Genomic DNA, 27,453 nt, shown 5'->3' with positions numbered 1-27,453 from the left:
CTCAGAGTTCATTATGCAGCAGAATCCTCTGGATTGGGTTAGGGTGTGTTAAAACACAGATTTCGTTCTGCCGGCTGTGGTGATTCTGATTCAGCAGGTCTGAAGTGAAACCCTGAGTAATTTCTGTTTTAAACACTGCCTTTTTCCCTTCCTGGCACCCCCTACAGTGATGTATTTTGAGAAACACTGATTTCCATCCTATGTGGACAGTGCAAAATCATCTCATAGCTTCGACTCAGAAACAATCAGCCTGCCAAAAGATTCATTTGTCGATTCACTCAACAAACATCTATTGTTCCCTTAATAACTTGCCAGTTACCACTGGGTACTTTCACAAAGTTGTGCAGTCTGTCTTCCTACCTCAGGCTTGAGATTAACCACAGAATCCAGTAAAGTCTTGACTTTTCCTTTCTTATGTTTCACAGGTGAGTATCCCACCAGAGAAACTGACTTCCATCCCGAGAGAAAAAAAAAAAAAATCTCTTCTCACCAAGAGCATTCATATATTTATAGAAACTCTGCCAACAAATTGATCCCTACTAGTTAGTTTATAGGACATAAACATTCGTGCAGTGGCTACTCACAGGTGTGATCATCGTGAACTACAGCCCAGAACTCCTGGGCTCCAGAGATCTTCCTGCCATAGCCTTTTGAGTAGCTGGCACTACAGGTGTGCACCACGGTGCCCAGACTACTATGACTTTAAACACAGATAAAAATAATAAATCCATTAGTATCTAAAACTCAAAAATGCTGTTTTACTGCAATATTAACATTGTAAATCCAAGATAAATAAAAATTTTAGCAAAAAAAGGGATAAATTAGATTGCTACAAATAAAACACAAACAAATGTTTCATTAGAAACTGAAAATTGCTGTAATATATTTACCCAAGGGGTGTTGAGGGAGCGTGTGTTCTTAGAAACTTTAAAGAAAATCGTGTATCCAAATGCAGACTACAGATAAAAAACACTAACTGTCCAGCGAAAACAGCATGCCCTGAGTTCACCTTTTTTTTTTTTTTTAACTTTCTGACCCTTAGAAAAAATTTTGCACTAGAATAGACTCTGAGAGTCAGTGAGGCCAGGCACAGTGGCTCACGCCTGTAATCTTAGCACTCTGGGAGGCTGAGGCGGGCAAATCACAAGGTTAAGAGATCAAGACCATCCTGGCCAACATGGCGAAACCCTGTCTCTACTAACAATACAAAAATCAGCCGGGTGTGGTGGTGCGTGCCTGAAGTCCCAGCTACTTGGGAGGCTGAGGCAGGAGAAGTGCTTGAAACTGGAAAATGGAAGTTACAGTGAACCAGGATCGCGCCACTTCACTTCAGCTTAGCAATAGAGCAAGATTCTGTCGAAAGAAAGAAAGAAAGAAAGAAAGAAAGAAAGAAAGAAAGAAAGAAAGAAAGAGAAAAGGAAAGGAAAGGAAAGGAAAGAAAAGAAAGAAGGAAGGAAGGAAGGAAGGAAGGAAGGAAGGAAGGAAGGAAGGAAAGAAAGAAAGAAAGAAAGAAAGAAAGAAAGAAAGAAAGAAAGAAAGAAAGAAAGAGTCACTGAATTAGCCTTTTACTCTGTGCTCAATACTGCTTTATAACATCCCAGCTGCAAAAGTACCTCTACACACATTCCTTTGTAGTCAGGGGGATCACGTCTCCTCCTGGAGCTAAGTCCATCTTGGTACTGTTTCAGTTTTTTGGAAGTCTTCCTCACATTCTGTCTGATAAGCAGGAAACTCCAGTGACCTCACTAGGTGGCCTTTCCCCTCCTAGGACTTAGCACAGTGCCTGAGTTAGGACTGTATCTCAGCTGCATTTAACAGAAACCTGTCATAGTGGCTTAAACAGGAAAGAGATCCATTCTTCTCATGTAACAGTAAGCCCAAAAGACAGCAAGCCCGCGTGTGGAGAAATCATATGAGAATGCATTCTGGGAACCAGGCTCCTTCTATCTTTTGGTTCTGCCATCTTTGGTCTGCGGTTTTGTTCATGTTTGTAAGATGTCTTCTGTTCCTCCAAGTAGTACCATATCTGCATTCCAGACAGGCCAGAGAAGGGGAAAACCAGGAGGATGGGCAACACCTATACTGGGAAGGCAAAATTTTCTTGGAAATCGTCATTATTCTTCAGCTTATATCTCATTGACTAAAGCTATGTCACATGGCCACTTCAAGCTTCAGGGAAGTATGGAAAGGTGAGTATTTTAGTATGGTATTTTGCTAACCAGAACGATATCTGGGTATATTCATGAGGAAGATGGGCAGAAGATCAATAGCAGGGCAATCAGCACTCACTGTCGCAGTCTGATAGTAATCGGTGATTAACACATGTTAATTACTGATAAAACAGAATCCTGTTTTTCCAACCATTAGAACCCTTTGGGGTTCAGGACATGACTATAGACACCATTTTCTTCGAGGACATCCCTTTAAATACTTGAATATGGTAATCATTGCTTTTCCCTTTCTCTACCCCAAGGTATCTCCTTTCCCAGTAGATATCTTCTCTAGGCTTGTCTGAAAACACTCCCATTCGTTTATATTCCAGGTATGGATGGACCTATAAAAAGTAATGCAGAGTCATTTTGTTTCTCCTGCTGTATACTATGTGGTCGCTATTACAGAATAGCTATCACAAAGAGCACATATTGTGCCCAGACCTTGGTTTCCAAATACGAGTTTCCATTAAAAGGAACCAGGGCTCGCTTGAAGACTTGGCTGATTACAGAGTTGAGACGAGGAAAGCACAAGATGAGCCTGGAACATCTGCTTGTGTCAGTAAACAAGGAAGTACTCGAAGAATGACAGGGACAGATCAAAAGTACAGGAGCCAGCTTGAATGGGCTCTTACTGGCTAAATCTGAGACAATGTGGGCACAAAAATAAATGAGGATAACAGAAAAAAGTAACAATTTTGGATTTGATATTTAGTTATTTGATGAACAATCAGTATTTATTAGACAAATAAATATGTATTTGATGAGTAAAAATTTATTTGACATATATTTATTTGATGAATAAATATTTATTTGATGAATAAGTGGGAGGGAAGAGAAAGGTTTTTCTTACAGTAGAACACCAGCTAATAAATATAGGAAGAATGATGAAATTAGAAAATCACCATTATGTGAAAACAACAGTATTTGCTGTTTCAGAGAAGAATGTGAATAGATATATGAAAAGTTGATGAGAAACAGGAATTTTTCATAGTCTCAAAATATTTCTCCACAAGATACTTATTAATTACAAAGGGAGAAACAGTACATTTACATTGGAGAGACCAGGAAGATCCACCTTACCCAAATGATCAAAGTCAGCATCACAGTAATGGGACAAATGAGATCATGTGTCTCCTGGTACAATGCACTGAGAAGGACACAGTATGCCTTCCATGGTATTCCTGCCAAAAATGCATACCCTGGATCTGATCATGAGGAAACTTTAGACAAACCTAAATTGAAGGTCATTCTGAAAAATAAATGGCCTGACTCTTCAAATATATCAAGGTCCTGAACGACAAAAAAACTATGCAACTGCTCCAAGTTAAAAGAGATTAAAGAGACATAAAAATGAAATTCAATATGTGATCCCAGATTGGATTGTTGGCCAGAAAAAAAATTTTCCATAAAGAACATTAGTGGGACAACATTAAACTTTAAAGAAGGTCTGCGTGCACGTGCACACACACACACACACACAGGGGGAGAGAGACAGAGAGACACCAAGAGACCAAGAGGGATGGAGACAGAGAGAAATGGAGACAGAGCAAGAGAGAGGGAGGAAGAGGTAGGAAAGGGGAGCAGGGGAGGAGGAAGGAGAAGGGCAGAAAGCTAGATTGAGTGGAAATGAGGAGAAAAAGATAAAGCAAATTCATTAAAATACTAACATTTAGAGAATGTAGATGAAAAATATATATAAAAATTCTTTGAACTATTCTGACTTTTTTATATGTATTTTTATTGTGGTAAAACATATATAACATAAAATTTACCATTTAACCCATTTTAAAGTGTACAATTCAGTGGCATTTAGTAAATTCATAAAGTTTTGTACCCATCACCACTCTATAGTTCCAGAATATTTTCTTTTTTATTTTTATTTTTATTTTTTTAAATGATGGGGTTTCACCGTGATGGTCAGGCTGGTCTTGAACTCCTGACCTCAGGTGATCCACCTACCTCGGTCTCCCAAAGATTACAGGCGTGAGCCATCTTACCCAGCCTCAGGATATTTTCATCACCCCAAAAGAAAACCCTATTTCCAATTAGCAGGAATTCCCCATATTCCCCAGTACCTGATAACTATGAATATGCTTTCTGTCTTCATGGATTTTGCTTATTTATGTCAATTTTAGATAGAAAATTATTATTAATGGAGGCAAAGTCTTGCTCTGTTGCCCAGGCTGGAGTGCAATAGCATGATCTCAGTTCACTGTAACTTCCACCTTCCAGGTTCAAGTGATTTTCCTGCTTCAGGCTCTGAAGTAGCTGGGATTATGGGCATGTGCCACCTGACCAGCTAATTTTTGTATTCTTAGTATAGACAGGGTTTCCCCATGTTTGCCAGGTTGGTCTCGAACTCCCGACCTCAGGTGATCCTCCGCCTCAGCCTCCCAAGTGCTGGAGTTACAGTGGGATTACAGGCATGAGCCACTGCACCTGGCCTTCTTTCAGTTTTGGTGGAGAATTTCATTGGCTAAAGAATTCTTCATTAATAATTGTTTTTCTCTCAGTTACTATACATTATTCCCTGATTCTGATAAATCAGGGAATAATCTTTTTAAGAATCATTATATGTGATGAGTTACTTCCCTCTTGCTGCATTCAATATTCTCTGTTTTTCTTTGTCAGCAATTTGGTTATAATCTGTTTTGGTGTGGATCTCTTTGGGTTTATTTTATGTGGAGTTTGCTGAGCTTCTTAGTTGTGCATTCATGTTTTTCATCACTTTTGAGAAGTTTTCAGCCATTATTTTTTCAAGTAGTCTTCTTCTTCTTTTTTTTAAAATAGCGCAGACCTTACAAAGATATTTCTTCAAATATTCTTTCTACTCCTTTCTTTATCTCTTCTCTTTCTGGAACGCCCATTATGTATATGTTGGTATGCTTGATGGTATCCCACAGCTTTCTTAGGCTCTGTTCAGTTTTCTTCATTCTTTTCTTTTTCTGCTCCTCAGACTGAATAATCTCAGTTGATCTATCTTCAAATTCAGTGATTCTTTCTTCTGTCTGCTCAAATCTGCTACTGAACCCCCTTAGTGACTTTTTGATATCAGTTATTTTCAACTTCAGAATTTCTATTTAGTTCCCCTTTTTAATTATTTCTATCTTTTTATTGATATTTCTTTTAGGTAAAACATTGTTCTCCTGATTTTCTTTAGTTCTTTGTCCTTCACTTTCTTTATGTCTTTGAGCATATTTAAGACACTTGATTTAAAGTCTCTGTCTAGAAAGTCAAATGTCTGGGCTTCTACAAAGACAGTTCCTTTTTTAAAACACGTTTTTTTTAAACAGATCAAGTCTTGGTCTGTCACCCAGGCTGGAGTACAGTGGCTCAATCTTGGCTCACTGCAGCCTCGAACTCAAGCAAGCCTCCCACCTCAGCCTCCTGAGTAGCTGGGACTACAGATGCATGCCACTATGCTTGGCTAATTTTTGTATTTTTTGGTAGAGATGGGGTCTCACTATGTTGCCCCAGCTGGTCTTGAACTGCTGGTCTCAAGCAATCCTCCTGCCTCAGCCTCCCAAAGTATTGCGATTATAGGTGTGAGCCACCACATCTGGACAGTTTGTGTTAATTTCTTCTGCTAATGGGCTTCACTTTATTTTTTTTGTGTACCTTGTAATTTCTTATTGTTGTTGAAAACTGGACATTTTGCTTATTATAATGTGGCAACTCTGGAAATCAGATTCTTTCGCCTTCCTAGGGTTTGTTCTTCCTGCTGTTTGGGGGTTATAGCTGTTAATTTGTTTAATGACTTTTCTGAACTATTTCTTGTAGAGACTGTATTCTTTGGTGTGTGTGTGGTCATTGAAGTCTCTGTTTTGCTAGCTGTGGTCAGCTAGTGATTTGATTGAGTTTTCCTTAGATACCTGGAGCCACAAAAAAAGAGATCACCTTCTAATGTCTGCACATTCATTCTCCATGGGGGCACTGCTTAACGCTTAGCAAGACTGTCCACAACTCTGCTTCAGTCTTTACTTCCTGCTTGCATTGAAAGGTTGGCCAGGGGTGAATGTTTGTGGTCTTCTCAGGTCCTTCCTGTGTCTAGCCCTGGGCACGTGTGTGGCCTTGTAGATTTCCTGGTACATGCGTAGATTTCCTGGTACATGCAGGAGCTTCGGAAAGCTATTATTCCTCTGTGTATGTCCTTTTCTACCCTGTTCTTTCCCAGGCTTCCATCTGTCTGCTGTTTGCCACATCTGTTATTCCTCACCACAGGTTGCTGCAGCTACTATAGATGCCTTTAAGTGCTATTGACAGATGTCACCTGGGAGATCACTTCAGCCCTAAGATGCTTCTGAGGCACGTGACACAAAGATAAACCCCTGAGCTGATCCTTCAGGGAGCCACCAGACGGTTCAAAACACACAACCACAATTTTTTTTTGAGAACAAGGTCCCATCACACATTGCTAACTTGTGCATCAGCAAGCCACGTCAGAAACCTGCCTGAGCCACTACTCTCACAGCGCCGCGAAGCTGGTGAGTGGGGATGGTATGCAAATAAGTTTACATGCCTCACTACTCTCTTACTGAAATTTCTTCATTTAGCATTTGCCTCGGTGTGTAAGTTCTTTATTAGATTCTAGAATTTGGCAAAAATTGACTGGACAGTCTTTGCCAACTTGATCACTGCTTTTGCAGAAGGATGGAGTTTTTTAATTTCCTGCTCTGCCATTTGGATCACATCCCACCATTAGCTTTTTTTTTTGAAATAGAGTCTTGCTCTGTTGCCCAGGCTGGAGTGCAGTGGCCCAATCTTGGCCCACTGCAACCTCCGCCTCCTGGGTTCAAGAGATTCTCCTTAGCCTGCTAAGTAGCTGGGATTATAGGTGCCTACAACCATGCCTGGCTAGTTTATTTTGTGTTTTTAGTAGAGATGGGGTTTCATGTTGCCCAGGCTGGTTTCAAACTCCTGACCTCAAGTGATCTGCCCACCTTGGCCTCCCAAAGTACTAGGATTACAGATGTGAGCCACCGCGCCCGGCCACTATTAGCTTTTATACATAAAACTAGAGTGGAGACTCTAGCTTGTGTTCACTTTTATAGTCTTTGCTTCTAACACATGGTAGGTACTCATTAAATATGTTAGGTAATGATTGAGTGAAATGAACAAATTTTCATTGTCTTACAAAATCCCTATAAAACATGACTATTCCCATTTTACAAAGGAAGATACTTAATCTCAAAAAGCATTTGTGGCTTTCCAAGGTTACCCAGCTTACACAATAAGCAGCAGAGACAGATTCAAATCTATATCCATAATCCCAAGACCTTTGTTCTCTTCCTTATAATGTGCTGGCTCCTTTAGGCATCAGAAAATAAGGAGATAACAACTCTGTTGTATTTAATTGCTTTCAAAGCATATTCCTGTCCCCTCAGTTTATTTGTCATTGTAGTCCTACAGCACAGGCTGAGCATATTCCATTTTATAGACAAGAAAACAGGCAGAGAAGATAACCCATGAGTGGACTGGAGGCAATGGCGATAAATCCAATACTCCAAATCCTAGGTCAGTGCTTTTTGTTATTTTATCTTGTCTCTTTATTAAAGTAAATATGGCTTCTTCTAAATATGGTTCTTTCCAGGTGAAAAGCAAATTATTTTCTAATGCAGTATTGCATGCAAACCATGACCTGGAGATTCACGCTTGACTCCTGTCTTTCACTTGGCCCCTTTCACCAACCAAACATCCATGTTTGATGATTCTATCTCTTCGTTAGCTTTTAAATACATCCCTTTCTCTCCATTTTTTTTTTTCTCTTTGAGATGGTGTCCCGCTCTGTCACCCAGGCTGGAGTGCAGCGGCATGATCTTAGCTCACTGCAACCTCTGCCTCCCGGGTTCAAGTGATTCTGCTGCCTCGGCCTCCTGCCCTTTCTCTCCATTCTTCTTGCTAGTGCCCTAGTTGGAGTCCTCATTCTAAATCACAGGGGACACTACAATGGTCTTTTCACTTTGTTTTCCTGACCCAGAAGCAACTCATCCCATGCCATACTCCCCACTGCTGTCAGGGTACCAAACACTCCCTTGCTTAAAATCTTTCAGTGAGTCCTCATTTTCTTCAGCATAGAATCAAGACCCTTAGGGTGGCCTGCAAGACCCTCAAAATCTGATGCCTACTGACCGCTCCGATTTTGTGTCCCCACACCTACACTGCAGTACAGATTCACAGATACATCATCCTTTCTTCACACATGGTATTCCTCCTTGGACACTCTCTACCTTCCTTTCCCCAAATGCTTATTTACTTATTACAGCCCCCTCCTCCCTGCCCCTCCCACCTTCAGGTGGCTCTCCCTGCTCCTCCTAGTTAACTCTGTTAGAGTGGCTGGCACACTCTGTTACAATCATCTGCTTACTCCTTTGCTTCCTAAATAGGCTGTGAGTTTTCAGAGGACAGAGGCTGGTCTCTTATTCTGGTATCCTTAGCTAAGATAGATAGAACTCAGTAAATATATCTGAAATAAATGAAGGCTATCTTTCTATTTACACTTAAGACCATGTCTTGTAACTCATAATAGAGGCAGACCTGAATAAGGAATTAGGTAACAATTTCAGTTAAAGCATCAGGAAATTACACGCTGGGACTTCTCTAGCTTAGCATCTCCAAATCCCAATTTAAGAGCCATATGTGGGTTATTTTTGCTTCCATAGTAAATTGAAGAATGCATAAACCTTCTTCTACTAGAGAATAACATTCTATAGATCTTTTTGTTTTCCTTTCCTATCGGGTTGCTGAGGAAGGTGAAAGAATTTAAGGCTTCGATGCACTGTGACCGTATCAGTCCTAGAGTCGAGCATGTTCATTTCTTCCTGTCTATGTCTTTGCCTTTACACTTTTAGCTTAATAACCTTTTTGGTGTGGACATGGTGGCTCACACCTGTAATCTCAGCATTTTGGGAGTCGAAGGTGGGAAGATTGCTTGAAGCCAGGAGTTGGGAGACCAGCCTGGGCAACAAAGCGAGACCCTGTCTCCTCAAAAAAAAAAAAAAAAGCTTGGGCATGAAGGTGCATGCCTGTAGTCTCAGCGATTCAGGAGGCTGAGGTGGAAGGATCACCTGAGCTAAGGAGTTAGAGGCTGCAGTGAGCTATGACGGCATTACTGCACTTCAGCCTGTGGTTAAAAATAAATCTTTTGGTATATATGCCTTTTTGGAAAACAAAAGGGGCATAAATATATAAACATACATACACTAAAAACACATTGCCTGTTATTTCTTGTTAGCATAGAAGTACACAAATGGTTAGGGTGACAATGTAGGAGAACAGAGTTGGAGTCATTGAGAGAAAGTTTGTCTGCAACTATCTAAGCCACACAAGCCATTGTTACATTGGGAGCTGAAAACCAGAAATCATTATCAGAGGAAAACATTTTTTTTTTTTTGAGATGGAGTTTCGCTCTTGTTACCCAGGCTGGAGTGCAATGGCGTGATCTCGGCTCACCGCAACCTCCACCTCCTGGGTTCAGGCAATTCTCCTGCCTCAGCCTCCTGAGTAGCTGGGATTACAGGCACGCGCCACCATGCCCAGCTAATTTTTTGTATTTTTAGTAGAGACGGGGTTTCACCATGTTGCCAGGATGGTCTCGATCTCTTGACCTTGTGATCCACCCACCTCAGCCTCCCAAAGTGCTGGGATTACAGGCGTGAGCCACCGCACCCGGCTAGGAAAACATTTTTTGCTTGCACATATCAATATTTTCATGACCTCTAACTCTTCTCTAATGGGCTCCTTTTTATTACAGAGATTTTTACAACAGTTAGCATTGAACAGAAAAGGTAAATATTTCCAATATTCAATGAAAAAGAGAATCAGAGCTTAGATGAATTTGATCATTGGTACAAGCCCCTATATTTAAAGGAAAAGGTGGCACGCATCATCCTGAGTGTAGGCCTTCATGATTTGTTTTCCCTTTCCCTTTAATTTCATTAGTTATAAAGCCTGTTGGATTTCCCACTGGAATCCTCCTCTTCTCCAGTCTTCCTCTTAGGCCCCGGCTCAGGCTTCCTTCCCCCTAAGTCTTTCTCTTCTAAATTTCCACTCTCAATGCAGTCTCCATATGGCTAGATCGCTCCTCCGCTTAGAACCTGCCACAGGCTCCCCACAACTCATACTGTAGGTCTGAACACACATGTAAAACTCCTGTATCCTCTCCAGGGTGGTTCCCTCTTAGTGCAAACCCACATCTTCTTTGCTCTGGACATCCTGAATGGCTTGTATTCCTCATGTTGCTATATGAGTGCCAAAGTGCTTCTATTCTGGGTAGAATCACCCTTCCACCCCTTCATCATCTGGCTAATCCCTGCTCATCCTTCGAGACTCAGCTGAGTCTCAACACCTTCCTCTGTGCTCCAAAGCACCCGCTACTTATCATCACTCACTGCTCTTGGCCTCCCTCACTGGGCTATGAGTACTTAAGATCAGGGAGTTTTTAGCACTGAGCTCCCAGAATATAACTGGCTGACCAGAAGAGGTCTCCAGGAAGGTTTGTTGAATGAAAGTGGATACATTTAGCACACTGCTGTGGGCATGCTTCGGAAATGCATCTGAAACAGGCCTCACTCATCACAATTTCCATGAAATGTGAGGTGTGTATCTCCCTAATCCCTACCTATCATTTCTATCATCCTATTATTTCAAGTCTATCATTGGTTATTTCTTCTACTATAATTTTATCAAATCTTCTCCACTCCTCCTGACCTCTCTTGTCTAGCTGAAAAAAAAAAATCCTAAATCCACTTAGATTTGACTTAGATTTGTTTTCAAATTGAAAGCCAACTGTCCTAAACACAATTTATTAAATGGATTCTTCCCTTCCTTATTCATTCTAGGTATATTCTATTTTAGGTATAATCTGCCCCCCCCTTTTTAAAAATAAAGATGGGGTTCCACCATGATGGCCAAGCTGGTCTTGAACTCCTGACCTCAGGTGATACACCCACCTCAGCCTCCCAAAGTGCTGGGATTACAGGTGTGAGCCACCGCCCGGCCTAATCCCTTATAAATAATACGATTTGTTTTGGAAACTTTTTCTTCTATTCCATTGGCCTATTAACACACTGGTTTAGTTACTATCATGTTGTTATCTTACCCAGCTATTTGTTTTTAATATAAATTTTTTCTATTAAAAACCATAGAGGAGTATTTTAAATATACAAATAAGCAAAGAAAAAACTAAAATTACTCATAATTCCGCAAAGATAAACATAATTATCATTTTTATGTAAATAGATGGCTTTCATAGCTGCCTTTTACGTAACCATTTTGCCACATTAACTGATCTTTTTTAACCTCCTGTAGAATGTACTGACTGATGACTATTGCATGCTGAATGTTCCTGGAGAGGGGCTTCCACTCAGAGGCCTGTGTTCTGTGTGCTCATTCTCAGCATCAGGTGGTTGTGCTTAGCAAGTGTCAGGTGTGTATATTTCAACATGTTATGGAGGTGTGGTGGGTACACTACTGCCAGGAGTATTTAAATATTGTATATTGATAAAAACAATGAATATGAAGAGTCATTTCTATAAAAATTAATCCTTTGAAAAGTCGAATGCCTTGCAAAAATTCAAAAAAAATGCTAAAACTACTACTCTCAAGTTATGTGAGGGTGAGAAATATAAACATTGCAAATAAATTATAAAAACCTGGGAAATGATGGGCGAGGTGGCTCATGTCTATAATCCCAACACTTTGGGAGGCGAAGGTGGGTGGATCACTAGGTCAAGAGATCAAGACCATCCGGGCCAACATGGTGAAACCTCATCTCTACTAAAAATACAAAAATTAGCCAGGAGTAGTGGCAGGTGCCTGTAGTCCCAGCTGCTTGGTAAGCTGAGGTAGGAGAATTGCTTGAACCTGGGGAGTTCAAGCAATTCTCAATGCACGTTGCATTGAGCCGAGATCATGCCACTGCATTCTGGCCTGGTGACAGAGTGAGACTCTGTCTCAAAACACACACACACACACACACACACACACACACACACACACACAAGGACTCTACACTCAAGTGGGCTTCGTAAGCAACTCTGATTTTTTATCCATTTTAATAATCAATATTTCATATTATTATACTTTTGGGAGGTTACGTTATTGGTGGTGTTAATGCCAAAGACAGTAGACAACTTCAGAAGAGTCAGGAGTCTTAAAGAAGAATATATCTATGTTGTAATTTAAAACAATTTTCATTTCTCTTTTTTTTTTGAGACGAAGTTTCGCTCTTGTTGCCAGGCCAGAGTGCAATGGCGCGATCTTGACTCACCACAACCTGCGTCTCCCAGGTTCAGGCGATTCTCCTGCCTCAGCCTCCCGAGTAGCTGGGATTACTGGCATGCGCTGCCACCACACCCAGCTAATTTAGTATTTTTAGTAGAGACGGGGTTTCTCCACATTGGTCAGGCTGGCCTTGAACACCTGCCCTCAGATGATCCACCCACCTCAGCCTCCAGAAGTGCTGGGATTGCAGGGTGTGAGCCACTGCACCCGGCCAACAATGCTTTGCTTGATCTCATTTATATGAAATATTCTTACCTATCTTATAAGATTGAGCCCCTGCTTTACTAACTATATTGTAAACATTATTCCAAGTTATTAAATATTATTTACATCATTGTGAATGTCTGCCCAGTCCTGCTTATTGAACTTTTATTTATGCTTTTTCAAATTTAACATTAAAACTATGTACCTTTCTTGATTTCCTCTTTGCCAGGACTGACAGGAAGTTTGGAATTTAGTCTTACACCTAACCTAGGATTTCTTAAATAGCTAATCTCCTTTCCTCAATTTTTTTGATTTGCCTCTTAATTACAAAACTTGTATGTGTGGTGTGTATGTGTTAAAATTGTTTTATTTTCTTGTAAGCTGTGAGAATCCTTTCTGGAAGATGGAGTGAGTAGACCAACCACAAATACCTAATATCCTGTCTCCCAGTGTGAGGTTACAGGATGCAACCTGATATTGACTGAAAGCTGCTTTGTTTTGCCTTGAAGGTGATTCCTTCCTGTTGCCTCTTTAGTCTGACAGTCCTGGCCAGGGAGCTTGTAAGTACCTAGAGAGCTTTAAGGTTTCTATTGAAATTGCTGATAAGCCCATGAAATGGTCTAATAGCTTAGCTTCACTTTTTCTGGAATCCTAAACTTAACCTAGGTGAATCTGCTAAAATTATTTTTCTTGGAATTGGGACAGTAAATGAGGCACATTGTCAAATTAAAGGCATAAAGTAGTTCTTATTTTCACTACTACTTGCCACAAGTTAAAAACAAAAACAAACCCAATGTATAGAGCAAGCTTGTCCAGCCCATGGCCCACAAGACGCATGCGGCCCAGGAAAGCTGTGAATGCAGCCCAACACAAATTCATAAACTTCCTTTTAAAAAAAGTATATATATATATGTAATATTTTTTCTTAGCTCATCAGCTATTGTTAGTGTTAGCATATTTTATGTGTGGCCCAAGACAATTCTTCTCCTTCCAGTGTGACCCAGGAAAGCCAAAAGATTGGATACCCCTGGCAGAGGCACAAACTCAGTGGGCTGGTTCCACAGCACCTGCTCAAAGACATGAGGCCAAAGAGCCCCACGAGGTACTGGCTTCTTTCTGAACCTTTCAACATCTGTAAGAGCTCTGAGCTGTACAGCTATTTAAAGCAACTAAAATATTAATCACTACTTATATATTAAGATAGGGTGCATAAGTACTGTGCCTCCTAAAAGAATCCTCTAGATTTTTCTTTATTTTCTTCGATTTGAGGTTAAATACAGAGTATGCGTTCCATGGCCAAACAGGAAGAAAAGACTTTCAGGTACCTTTCAGATGTAAGGCTTTTCACAGGCCCTTTAATCATCAGGTGGTCTATGTAATAGAAATTATGTAAATCTGCATCAGAACCACTCAAAAAAAGAAAGAACAGTCCAGATTGGTTAATATTCTTCAGAATCCCAAATTCCTCCAGCTAAGTTTAAGATGCCTCACAAATATTCTGTAACAACTCTTTTGGCAGGACAGTATAAACAACCAGGACTATCATCAGCTCACACTTGCTAATAAGACAGTTCACAGAGCAGCCTCTCAAGAAAAATCCAAAATAACAAAACAAATTAGGAGAGGCTTATGGTATTGGAAAAGGTCTTCCACTGAAGAACATCCCTTCCTTAGTCCCTAATATTATCCACAATTATTGGCTTTTAAAAAGGTTGATTTTTCTAAACTCTAAATGGGGCACAGCTACTGCCTAAATGATGGCACACCACAGTTTCGCAAATGCATTAAACTCAGTACAGATCCAGGCTTCAGTTCACGTGCAGGGCACTGGACCGGGCACAGTGAATGTTTTCCATGACAGACACTGTCCAGTGGAGGCTTTTCTACTCTGCCCGATATTGGAGTTCAGTTGCAATCTTAGCATTCACATGGCAACTCAGACTCCAGCTATGAAGTCTGGCTAGGCAGTGGATACACTTTATACTTCAGAAATTGGTTTTAGTACATTTATGTTTGCTATTCCTAGGCCCCTGAACATGCTGTGAGAGACAGAAAGGAAATAGTTAGAAAATTCTAGGGCACCCGTGCAGCATACTGACCTAATTTGAAATGAAGATGTTGCCCACGATTTTATCAGTCACCACTCTGGGCATGGGGAAGTGTTACAACACAGCAGACAATAACATTCTTTCCTATAAAATTTTATTTATTACATAAAAAATTTCTATACATTTGTTAGACTAAAATACAGTTTTCATTATAATTCTGGCAACTGAGTCAGTACACAGAGAAAACTTAGCATTAGATCAGCACTTTTGTTTCTAGTTCATATTTCTGCACAAGAAAAACATTTCAAAGCTCCATTTCATATAGGCTCATTGTTCTCTGAAGCCAGATGGAATTCCATCCAATTCAGAGCTCTTGGAAGTTAATTTCCCAGCAAGATTTGATAACTCCAACTCCAGAAAGTTAATTGCTTAATATACATATTTTTAAAGTCCTCTGAGAGCATAATGCTCCATCTGTAAAGTCTGCACTGTGTCAATAACGACAGTCACAAATACTAGGGCTACAACTGTGTCTGTAGGGCATGTTCAAGCACCTACATATTTGTTTCCCCACATGAATACAGTGTAGTGACACTGTAATAAGAAAAAAATCCAAAATAATGGTAAGGTAAATGATCCCAAGCTATGGAATTCATGGAAGGCTTAACTGCAATCCTCCAGTTTAGAATGGACAAAGACAAGATGAGATATAAAACTTCATTTTGGCACTATGAAATAGGATGCAAATGGCAAAAAAAGAAGACAAAAAGGCATCAGATTGAGAAACATGTGGCACTACAACATACTTCTCATGCCACATTACACAGTCGTGAGAAATCAAGACACACTGATGTGTGTTTTCTGCTCATTCCACCCCATATGCTGGGCTGGGCTTGACACTGGATGTGAAGACTCAGTGCCTGAGAGATCAATAGCAGGTCCCTACTGTATGGGCTGATCTTTAAATCTGGCTGCCTTATTAGTCCAGGAGCTCTATTGTAAACTCAAGGAGTTCAGAAAGGCTGTGCCAGCCAGAAAGTAAAGTTGGACCTTTGGTCTTCAGAAGATAGGCTTTTGTCTTTGGTTGTTTTTTATAGCCCCTGTTATTTCATGTGATGCCCCTCACACTTTCCTCCCCGCCTTTTTGTTCATTATAAAGTTTTTTCCTCCTATAATCAGATCAGTTAATAACCATGAAACTAACTTCATTAGGTGTAAAATCTATTAGAAGTGCATTCAGTGGTCCAGAATATTTTGAGAAACTATAACAACTTCTTTTCATTATGGAGCTCTTAGTACCTTTATATAGGGAAGAAATCAGAAAACTCCACAACACAACACAATCTAGTAGCACTAAGGCCACACAGCAGAAGAAAAGTTAACTGTCCCCATGTGCTCATCTCTGAAAATCAAAATAGGCAAAAACAATAGGGGCCAAAAAGCAAACTCTGAGCACAGACTACAGGGACCTAGAAGATGGGGAAAATCTACTTAACAGTCCAGTCCCCAAAGCTATTATTGTCACATTCCTGTGTGGTAACTAGTACAATTTATGAAAAAGTCACAACCTGATTATCAACATGGTAAATGAAGAGAAAGCTCATATTTTCTAGTGGCAGGTAGAATGATCCATGGAACCCATTCTATCTGCCCAATTATTCCCAAGTCTTTTCAATGCCTACTTTTACTCATATGATTTAACACATACTCCTGAAACAACAGCTCCAGATGACAGGATGGGTGGATCAGATTCATACAGGAAAGTCAGAATATTCCCTTTAAGTCTTATCCTTCTGTGTCAAAAGGATGTATCAAATTTAGATACTTACACTGGATTTAGGCCCCTTTCTGTCTGACATGGGATTCCCACCAGTGGTCTCTGTATTTACTACTGTGGAAGGTTCGTTAAAGCTCTTCTAGGCTGTGTGCGGTGGCTCATGCCTGTAATCCCAGCACTTTGGGAGGCTGAGGCGGGTGGATCACCTGAGGTCTGGATTTCGAGATCAGCCTGGCAAACATGGTGAAACCCCATCTCTAATAAAAATACAAAAATCAGCCAGGTGTGGTGGCGTATGCCTGTGGTCCCGGCTACTCAGGAGACTGAGGCAGGAGAATCGCTTGAACCTGGGAGGTGGAGGTTGCAACATGCCAAGGTTGCAGCAAGCTGAGACTGTGCCACTGCACTCCAGCCTGGGTGACAGAGCAAGACTCTTGTCACAAAACAAAACCAAAACCAAAAAACTCTTCTAGGAATGTGGGGCAGGGTAGGGAGCTGACTTTTCTTTTTTTCACCAGCCAGTTATGACATTTCCCACTTTCTTCAGCCTGATAAGGTAGGCAATGGTTTGATGTCTGACTATAAATCATGAGCCACTGGAATCAAATTTTACAAGAACTTCCAGCTCCTTGAATAACTTCTGCCTGGTTTTTCAAGGGCCCAGGGAGCCTTCCATGTAGACGCAGCACTGTTACCTAATAGTTAAGGTGCAGATGTGAAGAAATCCACATGCTTCCCTATAGAAGATGGATAGATAAGGGACTGGGGACAGAGTTCTACTGGTAGAGCAGTCTGAAGCTGCTCTAGTGGGTGACTGGAAAACTCTAAAACAGAAAACAACTCCCTGGTTTATGCTGGGAGAGAGAAAAAACACCTTAGCATCTGCTCCTCCAACTTTCTACCAAATTTATTTTTTGCCAACTATGGACTACACTTGAGTTTGATAATTCATCATCATCTTCAACTGTTCCTGGACATGTTGACAAATATATTTTAAGACAGCAATATACTGATAATACTAAGCCACATAATGTCATATCTGAGCTACAATAAAAAGAATCAAGTACTTTAGTTAATGGATTAATTACAAGGATTCCCTATTTATTTTTTCTGCAATTATTTTGTCCCATTGCAAATAATCTGGTACCTTGCCCGGAATAACCCCAAGGACACACACACACACACACACACACACACACACACACACGCATGCACGTGTACACTCCCGCATACCTCCAAGGAACAAAATCTTACTGTCATGAAGATTCAGTGTTGATCATCTTGTTATTCCTGCAGATTAGTGTGGTTTCTATTTCCTAACCTGCTACTAAATTACATAAAGTTTTTAAGTTATAAAATGATTCCAGGCCAAAAGGTGGTAAGTATCATCTCAAGAGTATCTCTAGTGGAGGCCTAATCACACTTCTTCGTTTCAAAAAACATTATCAGAACAACTTTAGAGCAGGCTTTTGACTTGTGTTCATCAGCCCGAGGGGGTAGTGGGGGGGAGCTGGCAGTCTGAGGGCCCTGAAATTCTATGAGCATTTTGAGTGTTCATAGACATGCTATGAGCATTTGAGAGGAACATAGTCCATAACTTTCTTAAGCTCAAAGAGACCTTGTTTTTGAATACTGAATTCAGGTCTTAGGAAATAAAAGTGAAAAATTTCTGAGACATCTGTAAATTACAGTGTTTCCATGTTCAACTAGATCTTCACTAGACCATTAATAAAGGCTTTATTGTTCTGAGCTCCATGTCCTGGAGAAAATCATTTAAGTTGTAAAACTGAGCATCTGAAGAATAGCCTAATAGGTCTCTAAAAATTTCATATATTTTTCACAAATTTACTAATGAATTTCCTTAGAAAATAACACATTCTGTCCACATAATTTACAAAAGTGGCAAATGTTCATGCAATATTGAAACAGAATCATTTGTCTTTACATGTACAAAAATCAAGATGGGGAGGAAGAAAGAGCACTAGAGTATTTCTATAGAAAAGAAAGGTTTTCCACAGAAATCAGTAAGTTTAAAAACTGCATTGAAGTTTTCTATAAGAAAGATATTTTCAAAGATTTAAATCTTGGATTTAAATTACCCTTTTAAAATCAAAATGTGGAATATAAGAATTTGGCTCAAACTTGTGAGATTTCAATGGGAAAAGTGTGTTATTCTAAATTTGCAAGTGTACACAACGTGTGCAATTTTTGTTTTGTTTTTTAAGTTTGCTAGCTTTAGGTTTTCTCTTGGCATACTCAAGGATCTTGCTTTTTTTTTTTTTTAATTTGGACTATGTGCCAATAAGTTAACAAAGATGAGTTAATTCCAAGAATTAACTTGTGTATGAACAGTGCCTACTTTTCAAAAGGGCTAACATGCATTCTTACTACATAAAGATACATGAATATGCATTTAAAGCAAAAGGCAGCCTATGCTGTGAATACAGAATACACAAATCTCTGCATTATGCATTTACTTATGAACCCCAATTTTTTTCAATATAAATTCACAGACCACTTTTTAACAACTCTAGGCAAGCCATTATAGTGCATTCCTATTTGTCAGATGGAATGTATGAAAAGAAAACAGAAATTAACTATTGCAGGTACACTGATAAGCCTCCAAACTCTGAGAGTTTTGTTGTTGTTTTTTTAAAGTATCAGTAGAAAAGCAGTAAATAATTTACTTATTGAAAAGCAAAAGCTTAAAGACCTTTCTGGAGGAAACTTCTCAGAGGCCATGTTAAGGCTATTGTAAAGTCCAATTTAAATGAAAAGTTACTGTCCAAAAATCAAATAAAATGTTCAAGTCACTGTTACTGGCAGTTCAGGTTTTGGAACTGATCACAAAATTCTACCTTGCAGGCTAGGAGATCTCTTGAAGTGGCCATTAGTAGCTAGTGATAGTGCATGGTGGAAATGGTTGAAGCCTCGTGGGCAGTGATGTGGTCTCACACATATGTGGTGCCTGCAGTTCCTGTAGCTGTTTTGAAGAGGGAGGGAGAGGTAATACCTCTGCTCTAAAGCAAAGTCAGTCCAGAATGAAGGGGTCAGTGCCTCATACCCTCCACTGGGGTGAAATCCTAAAACTGCCCAAGGAAGGCAAGGGAGCCCTTGGGAGATACCAAGATCAGTGGTATTGGAAAGAACTTACAATCAGAACCTTAATGCCCTTCAATGGTGGTGTGGTGGGAGGTGGGGGGGGGTGGCGGGGAAGAATAAGAGAGCATCTCTACAAAGGAAGAACATTTCTAGCATAATTTTAAAATAAACTAAGTAAGTACCTCCCCCCTTAACCATTATGGAAAAAGTTTGGTGACCAACACACAGTTAAGCTACTTAAGTTGTAGTGACTTAGGACTTAATTATCTTATAGGATAGGATAAAAACTATAATCCTAAACATTAGCCATTGCATTAAATGGTTTAAAGGAACAACTGGGTCTGAGCTCTGCTCATCCATGCAAGGATTATACAATCTCAGTGCTCTAGCTAAATTGCTAATGTTTAATTACTATTGCACTGGTAAGCCTCTCATAGAAGATGGGTCTCTTGCATTTACACTGAAATATAACTTTCCTCTTCCACGTTATGGAAGACCTTATTTTTGAGGCAGGAGCTTAGAAGGCCTAAATTATGCACCAGAGCTTTTATTATCTGATGGCAGAACCCATGACACTCTGGTCACTATCACAATTGACAATACAAGACCCTAACTAAAACTCTAGAAATATGAGTCCTGAATGAAGTTTTGAAGATTCACCACAGAAAAAGACAAAAACCACAACACTGAATCAATGCTTTATAAAATTATTTGGGAATCCACATTTCATAGATAAATTTTTGTTCTTCATCTATTCTTCTCACTTGGGCAGAAGATGGAAGCAGTGAGCGAATAGCAATAAGGCAGCCCATAGCTAGCTGAAGAATGACTTGAAATGAATGAACAGAGGCAGCAGGAATATCCAAACATAACCTCAACACATTTAAATATTGCTTAAAATCCTCTGTGAGAATTATCAAATTAATCAAGGAATAAAGCTCATGAGAGAGTGATATTCCACATATCAAATATCTCTCTGTGTGTGCCTGTGTAATATATATGCATATCTGCATATATCTATATGGCACATGAATTTACTTAAGGAAAACAGCCTGGCAATTAATTTGCAACTCAAATGACATGGTTACACATAGATCATAATTTCTAAACACAATGTTAGTAAAACAAAATTTATTTGTAAAACAGGACCTGTTATATAAAATGGCACACAATCAAGTTATACAAAAATACAAAATTTCTTTCTGATTACAGTTCTAGTTGCAAATGATAATTAGAAAGCATTCCTGGTGGCTTCCAAATAGCTGGGACTGCGAGCATATGGAACAGGGAGCAGCAACAGTCCATGATGCAGGGATGTCCAAGTGAGTAGAACCTAATTTCCAAGTTCAGGACTTCCATCAGGTCACTTTGAAGGGACACCTCTTAAAATTGCTAGCTCCTGGAATATCTTCTGCTTTGATACCCATCTTCTAGACTTTTTGCCAATTCTAAATTTAGTTCCCAATGTTTGTGAAAGTCCAAAATCTGTGTGGCTATGAAACAGATGCTATTCTGAATTTTCTCACATGATTTGCTCTCTCATCTATTTGGACAATTGTTAGTTACATAATTATATTTGTTCCATTTCAGATGAATAAAAGAGACCGGTGATACTGTCTGGTGATACTAGATGTTAGATGTTAATCTCAGGAGAATTATTCTTTCAAAATAGCTACTCTCGCAGTGTTGGTTTCTCAGATCTTGCTAATACATGAGCTCTTAATTGTGTGTATGTGTGTGTATTTTTAAATCCAGACTCATCGCAAATATTCTGAAAAATCAGAAATATTACATGAACTTTGAAAAGAAACCAAGGCATTTAGCAAATTTTAGCCTAGCTATAGTAAAGAACACCAATACTTAACAAAAAAAAATACAATTTACCTTTTGCAGCAATTTAAAGGTCCAACCCTTTGAAAGGAAGCACATTAGCAAACAGCTGTTTATTAAGCCCTAGTGACATTACTTGTATGCATTTCCATAACACCAGTCTAATTCACTGTCTAGTTCTGGTAGGAGGCAATGCTTTCTTTCAAAAGATTCTCCTTCCATGGAATGATAAAATGCTGAGACTTTTTTTTGTACAGAGCCTGTATTTAGTGCAATAAGTTTAAAAAATTTGCTCTGAAATATTTACTTTACATTAACAAAAATAGCTTTTTTTAAAAAAATTGTAACAAAAAGGAGTTATCGCATAAACAGATCATGAATTATTCTTAGCAAATTACATTTTTTTTCTTAAAGCATTCACCATTACAATAAGCAGAACAATGGAATATTAGCCATTCATATCTGGTAAGCTTCGGGAATAAAAAAGCGAAAAACCCCAAACCCACCCCCAAAAAAAAAGAAAAACAAGTCACACTGGAGGATCAAAACATTAGCCAATTATTCAGTTAAACATCGTAGAACTCTGGATACTCAATGAATTGCCAAGGAGAGGAGCACCTGCCAGTATGTTTCAGATTTTATAGTAAGCATTTGAATAAAATGGCCGTTTAACCCTAAGCCACTGACGTTCCTCTGAGGCAGAAACCCAAGCACCGGAATTTTCAATGCTTTATGTTCCATGTTTCTGTCCCTTCTTTATTCCTCCCAGCATTACTTAATCTGCAAATCAATACACAGAAACTTAAAGGCTAAACTCGCTGGCTGCCCCAGCTTCCTTTCAAATCAGGCACACAAATGTGTGGAGGATGCTACCAAAGTCAAAAAGGAAAGAAAGACAAAATATAAGGAAAAAGTTTGCATACGAAAGATTATCTACCCTTTTCTTTTTTTACCTACTTTCTTTTATAGAAGCGTTAGGATAAACTACAAATACCTGAGGAGTTGGTTACCTTTTAATGTTGGCTGACAAATGTATGAACTATTATGAAAATTCCCATATTGGGCCCACTTGTATGTTTCTAAAAGTAAAATGACATGGCTTCTTTGATTGGGGAAAACTGATTGGAGTAATTCCTTATTTATCTGAAAGCATATGCCTAGCCTAGTCTTGACCCACTAGGACTTATGCATCAGTAAAATAAGATCTTGATTTTATACACACATCAGGGAAATCACCCCTGAATAAACTTTAGACATAATTTGGTACAATAATTTTACCTAATTTTAAATAACTATAGTTAAAATCTCCTCTAAGTTCTTAAAAATGTTAATCAGATATGAATTTTAACATTTCCATTAAGACAATTACATTTGAAAACATTAAATGACGGAAGTTGCCTTGTAAAAGCCACCCGTATGAAAGGAGTACATGTTTGACAAAAATAAGCATAAAAAAGGTATTAAATCCCTGTTCCTTTTCTCTGATTTTGGCTGATTTATGTGTGTGTGTGTATATACATATACATATATATACACACATACATATACATATATACACACACCCACACACACAAATACATAGTTATGTGTATATATTGTTTTGGAATGTCAATGGATTTCCATAACCGTCGGCTACGTTCAAGCAGAACTTGCTCCCGAAGCCTAGAAAACAAAGTCATACAGAGTATAATCTTAGATGATTACCATTAAAAGGAGATCATGAATGATGTTACAAATATACACATGGTCACAAACAGCAAGAGGGCAAAATGGACTGAGAATCCTTCTCCTCTGAATTCCTAGAGCTGAAATTCTTATGAATGTTGAAAGTCACGCTTCCGCCAGGATCATCTCTGAGATACACAGAGCATACTTCTCTAGCCCATGTTTCTACAGTGTCTAGGATTTTTCTTTCCTTTTCTCTTTATTACCTATATGATAGCAAGCAGACAGTCAGAAAATCTCTTTCCTAAACCTCTTTATCACTTTTGGTACATTTTTCTAAAATCTCTTTCAAAGAATCATAAAAAAAAAATCATCAGTCTTTAAAGTTTTCTTAACTAGCCTCTCTAAAGGAAAAGTTCAAGAACAAAACTGGAAGTTCTCACATTTAGTTCAATAATCCCCCATCAAAAGAAAAATACAAAGCCTCATTTTACTGAACAGTATTTTATAGGCTAAAAATGAAGCCTAAATTAAAACATTCCATTGAGCGAATTCAAACAGCAGCAATGTTTCTAGAGTGACTGCAAAATAGGCATGATTCTCTTTTATAGAACTTTCAACTACAGCAACAATATGTGAATTATATCAAGCAAATACAATATATATTTGCTATAAATATATAAGCAATCCTAAATTCTACCAATTCCCCAAACTCTCAGTAGAAATTTCTCAGATAGTTTTTTAGAAACACATGCAAGGGAATGGTGTTAGTAGGGGCCAACTCTAATCATGCATACTGTGAAAGAGAAAAAAGAAAGAAGGTACTGAGGTGCTGAAAACAAAAAATTACTCTGTGAGCAGCATTTCACACTTGTCTTCTGGGAGATTTTTTTAACCATTTAAAATATCATTCTTAGGGACCAATGCTACAATGTCCAAAGCACCTGAACAATGCACACAGATGTATTTTGGGATACAGCAGAGGGTTTTTGCCATTCATCTGCAAGCAATGAACTGATGAACAACATAAAATGAAAGCAAAAATTAAATGAAGATTTTAATGCATTATTGGAAGTAAGGGACACTGTATTTCAAACTGAAAATACTAATAGGAAAAAACTCTTTCTAAAATACTTGGCATCTGATAGAATGCCACATAACCTGGGCAATTCTCCCAGGATTATTACCTATAAATTAGGAGTTTAGGTAAGGAAGGTATACTTGCATTCTGATCTCCTAAAATTCATCTACTATTTATTAAAGAATACTACAGAAATCTGTGCCAGCTCATGGCCAAATAACCTAGTCTTGAAATATTTTTCCCTTTCTTTAAATGCTTATTACTGAATGATGTAAAGAAAGTTTCAATCACTGGAAAAACAGAAAAGTGGGGAAAGCTTGGTTTATATTTTAGGATTTCGTATGTCTTTTTAAGTTTTGGGCTTGGAATCCATTTGCTGAACAATTAGGACTACCAAGCAGTGGAAGAAAGGAAGTCTTCCTTATTTCTCCATGTTGCCACAGGGTTGGCAGAATCTCCACTGCTGCCCTCCTCAGTCTTTGTGAAGTAAGAGGGATACAGAAGGTGTGTGTGTGGGGTTACGGTGGGGGCGGGCATGGAACCTGACTGGAAGTATTTCTGGTGAGCTCCCATCTGCCCAAGCAATCGATGTCTGGGTGATGCAAACTTAAAATTCAGAACTATGTGGGTACTAGCATGATCTGTGCTCTGGGAAGCTAAACATTTAAATTTGATTTTATAATTATTTAGGCTACTAAGTAAGAGTTAACACCAAAATAGGCACTGGCAGGGGCTATAGAGGAAAGGGTTTATATCTAAATATTTTATTGAGGTTTTAACTTAGGTTGAATATACAATTAGTTTACCTCCCTGCCTCCCTCCATAAATAAACCTATTTCCTTTACTCTTACTAAATGAGCTTATTTTATACCACATATTTTTAAGTTGAAAACCTATAAATCAGGGGTATCCAGTCTTTTGGCTTTTCCAGGCTACCCTGGAAGAATTGTCTTGGGCCACATATAAAATAAAATAAGGATAGCTGACGAACTTAAAAAAATTGCAAAAAAATCTCATAATGTTTTAAGAAAGTTTACAAATTTATGTTGAGCTGCACTCAAAGCCTTCCTAAGCCATATGTGACCCACAGACAGTAGGTTAGACAAGCTTGCTATAAATAAAATCATTTATTAAAGTGTAAGGAAGACAGAAAGGAAATTTCTTACCTCACACTTTTTAACATTAATGTAGTCAGGGGCACATTGTTTAAAATTAATTATTTAAGGATGTAGACAATTATGTAATATTTGAAAATAAACAGGCTATTTTTAAAATAATGTTTTTATGTTTAACAGTGTTTAAATTAGAAGTAATTAGACTGATATATGATAGAGGCATCTGTTGTTACGATATAGTGACAATATCCACAGGAAAAGCAGCTCAAGATTCTCTTACGCTCATTAAGCTGCTTTTTTCAAATCAAAGTAGAGAGATATATTTGTGTATATATACATATATATAATATCAATGACTAGAAATAATATATCCATCTCATAATTAAACTGGGAAAAGACTAGATTGTCTAACTGAATGGGAATGTGAGTACTAATGAAAACAGCCTTGTTTGTTACTGAAAAATAGCTTAAGGAACAAAGTACAATCCAGGCAACAGAAGGAAAAGGCAGCCAAGGGAAAAGGACAGCAATGTAAACAGAACAATATCTTTTAAAGGGAGAGTATGAATTTTAGCAAGTTGAAAGGAATTGCTATGATCACCTTCCAAAATGATAAAAAATCAAACCGTCAGTTCAAGTGTACACCAAAATGTTCAGTCTGATGAAAGCCAAACACTGACAGTTAAAAAGGAAACAAGAGCAACAGCAGTTTTACCTTAGGGACAAAACTATCATCCCCAACCCCCCGAGCACTGACAAGGATGCTGTTCCTTTCAGCTTACTTTTACAGAAGGTGGTCTCAGTTGTGACAAGAATTCTGCCATCCAAGTGATGGGTAAGCACACAAACAGAAAGAGCAGCACGTCCTGCGTGATACAGATAACAAAAGCTTCTCCTGAAGAAGTGCAGTCAGTGAAGACAGAGAGAGAGAGGAAGTGAAAGTGAAATTCTTGGAGGGTGGCCACCTCCTCATCTCCACCTACCATCGGCTTTAGCTCTCTGGCATCAGCGACGCCTCCCTTACCAGCTTCTTTCATTGCTTTCCTACTGTTTTCCACAAACTCCTGCAAAACATGGACCATACTGCATAAATTCTTGGGTCCTTTCAGATTTGCTAGTAGATAAATTCTAAAGAACATTTACATTTTTGACTCAATCTTGGTAAATGAATGGCCTAAAAACATAGCAATAAATAATGTTTAGTATCACACATGAGAGCTACTAAATTTTGTAGGAATGAATTGCAATCTGCTGATTCAAATAATCTTCTTTCCATCCATTCATTGTGACAATCTTACTAAGGCTCCAAGAGATAATGTTAGTTCTACCTGGAAGAGAAAATACCTAACATTTTAAAGAGGCTATTTTCTCGCACTCAGAATATCATTTTATTTGCTGTTTTATTTTTTTCTATATCAAGGTTTAATGAAACAAGATTATGTTACTCCATAAGCCTCCACTTTTAAATAACCATAGAAGGTAAAAGAATGCATTGATATTGCTAAGCACATAATGCTTTTGTTTTAAAACCAAGCAAATCATAAACAAAGTACTTTTTTTTAAATGTCAATCTGACCATGACATTACTTCATAAAGCAGGAAGACAGGGTATATCAACCAGACCTATGGTTAGCTGTAGTCGAAATGGGAATATGCCCCAAGGAAACATTTCTGTTCTGTCAATGTTTATGGAGCACTTCTTTATTAAATACCCTTGCCATTCCTACAGAGAAAACTGAAGGGTGGAAAACAGTATTTTTACTCTGCTTTTGATCAGTAACTCAAAAAACAGTAACACCCTTCTAAATGCTTTAATCACAAAAGAAATGCAATACTCATGATCAAATTCTATTAAGAAAAAACCAGTTAGAATTAGTTTAGACATTAAGAAAATGTCCACAATTTAGCTGATGTCAGAAAAAGAAGAAATCAGTGCCAAATAGGTCAGCTAAATCATTTGGAATTTTTGCCATCGGAAAAAAAAAATCTAGGCTGGGCACAGTGGCTCATGCCTGTAATCCTAGCACTTTGGAAGGCTGAGGCGGGCAGATCACTTGAAGTCAGGAGTTTGAGACCAGCCTGGCCAATATGGTAAAACCGAGTCTCTACTAAAAATTAGCTGGGTGTGGTGGGGCAC

At 38.7% G+C, this 27,453-nt stretch overlaps 1 protein-coding gene across 11 annotated transcripts in view; it reads right to left on the bottom strand.

Moving 5' to 3' along the window:
• The window catches only part of SLC44A1 (solute carrier family 44 member 1), a 189,483-nt gene that overhangs the window by 21,808 nt on the left and 140,222 nt on the right, over positions 1-27,453 (bottom strand). For 4 of the 11 annotated variants that reach the window (XM_035253654.3, XM_054258511.2, XM_035253678.3 and 1 more), the window contains 2 exons: positions 26,099-26,380; positions 20,742-23,117 (listed from right to left, as the gene is read on the bottom strand). In XM_035253654.3, coding sequence (XP_035109545.1) covers positions 23,094-23,117; positions 26,099-26,380 — 306 coding nt within the window. In that variant the 3' untranslated portion in view covers positions 20,742-23,093. Of the gene's footprint in view, positions 1-20,741; positions 23,387-26,098; positions 26,381-27,453 lie in introns of those variants that run through there. The other 7 variants (XM_035253668.3, XM_054258501.2, XM_078373719.1 and 4 more) reach the window with 3 other exon arrangements.

The sequence above is a fragment of the Callithrix jacchus genome, chromosome 1 (genome assembly GCF_049354715.1).
Source record: "Callithrix jacchus isolate 240 chromosome 1, calJac240_pri, whole genome shotgun sequence".
NCBI lineage: Eukaryota > Metazoa > Chordata > Mammalia > Primates > Cebidae > Callithrix > Callithrix jacchus.
This window is presented reverse-complemented; position numbering and strand designations above follow the sequence as displayed.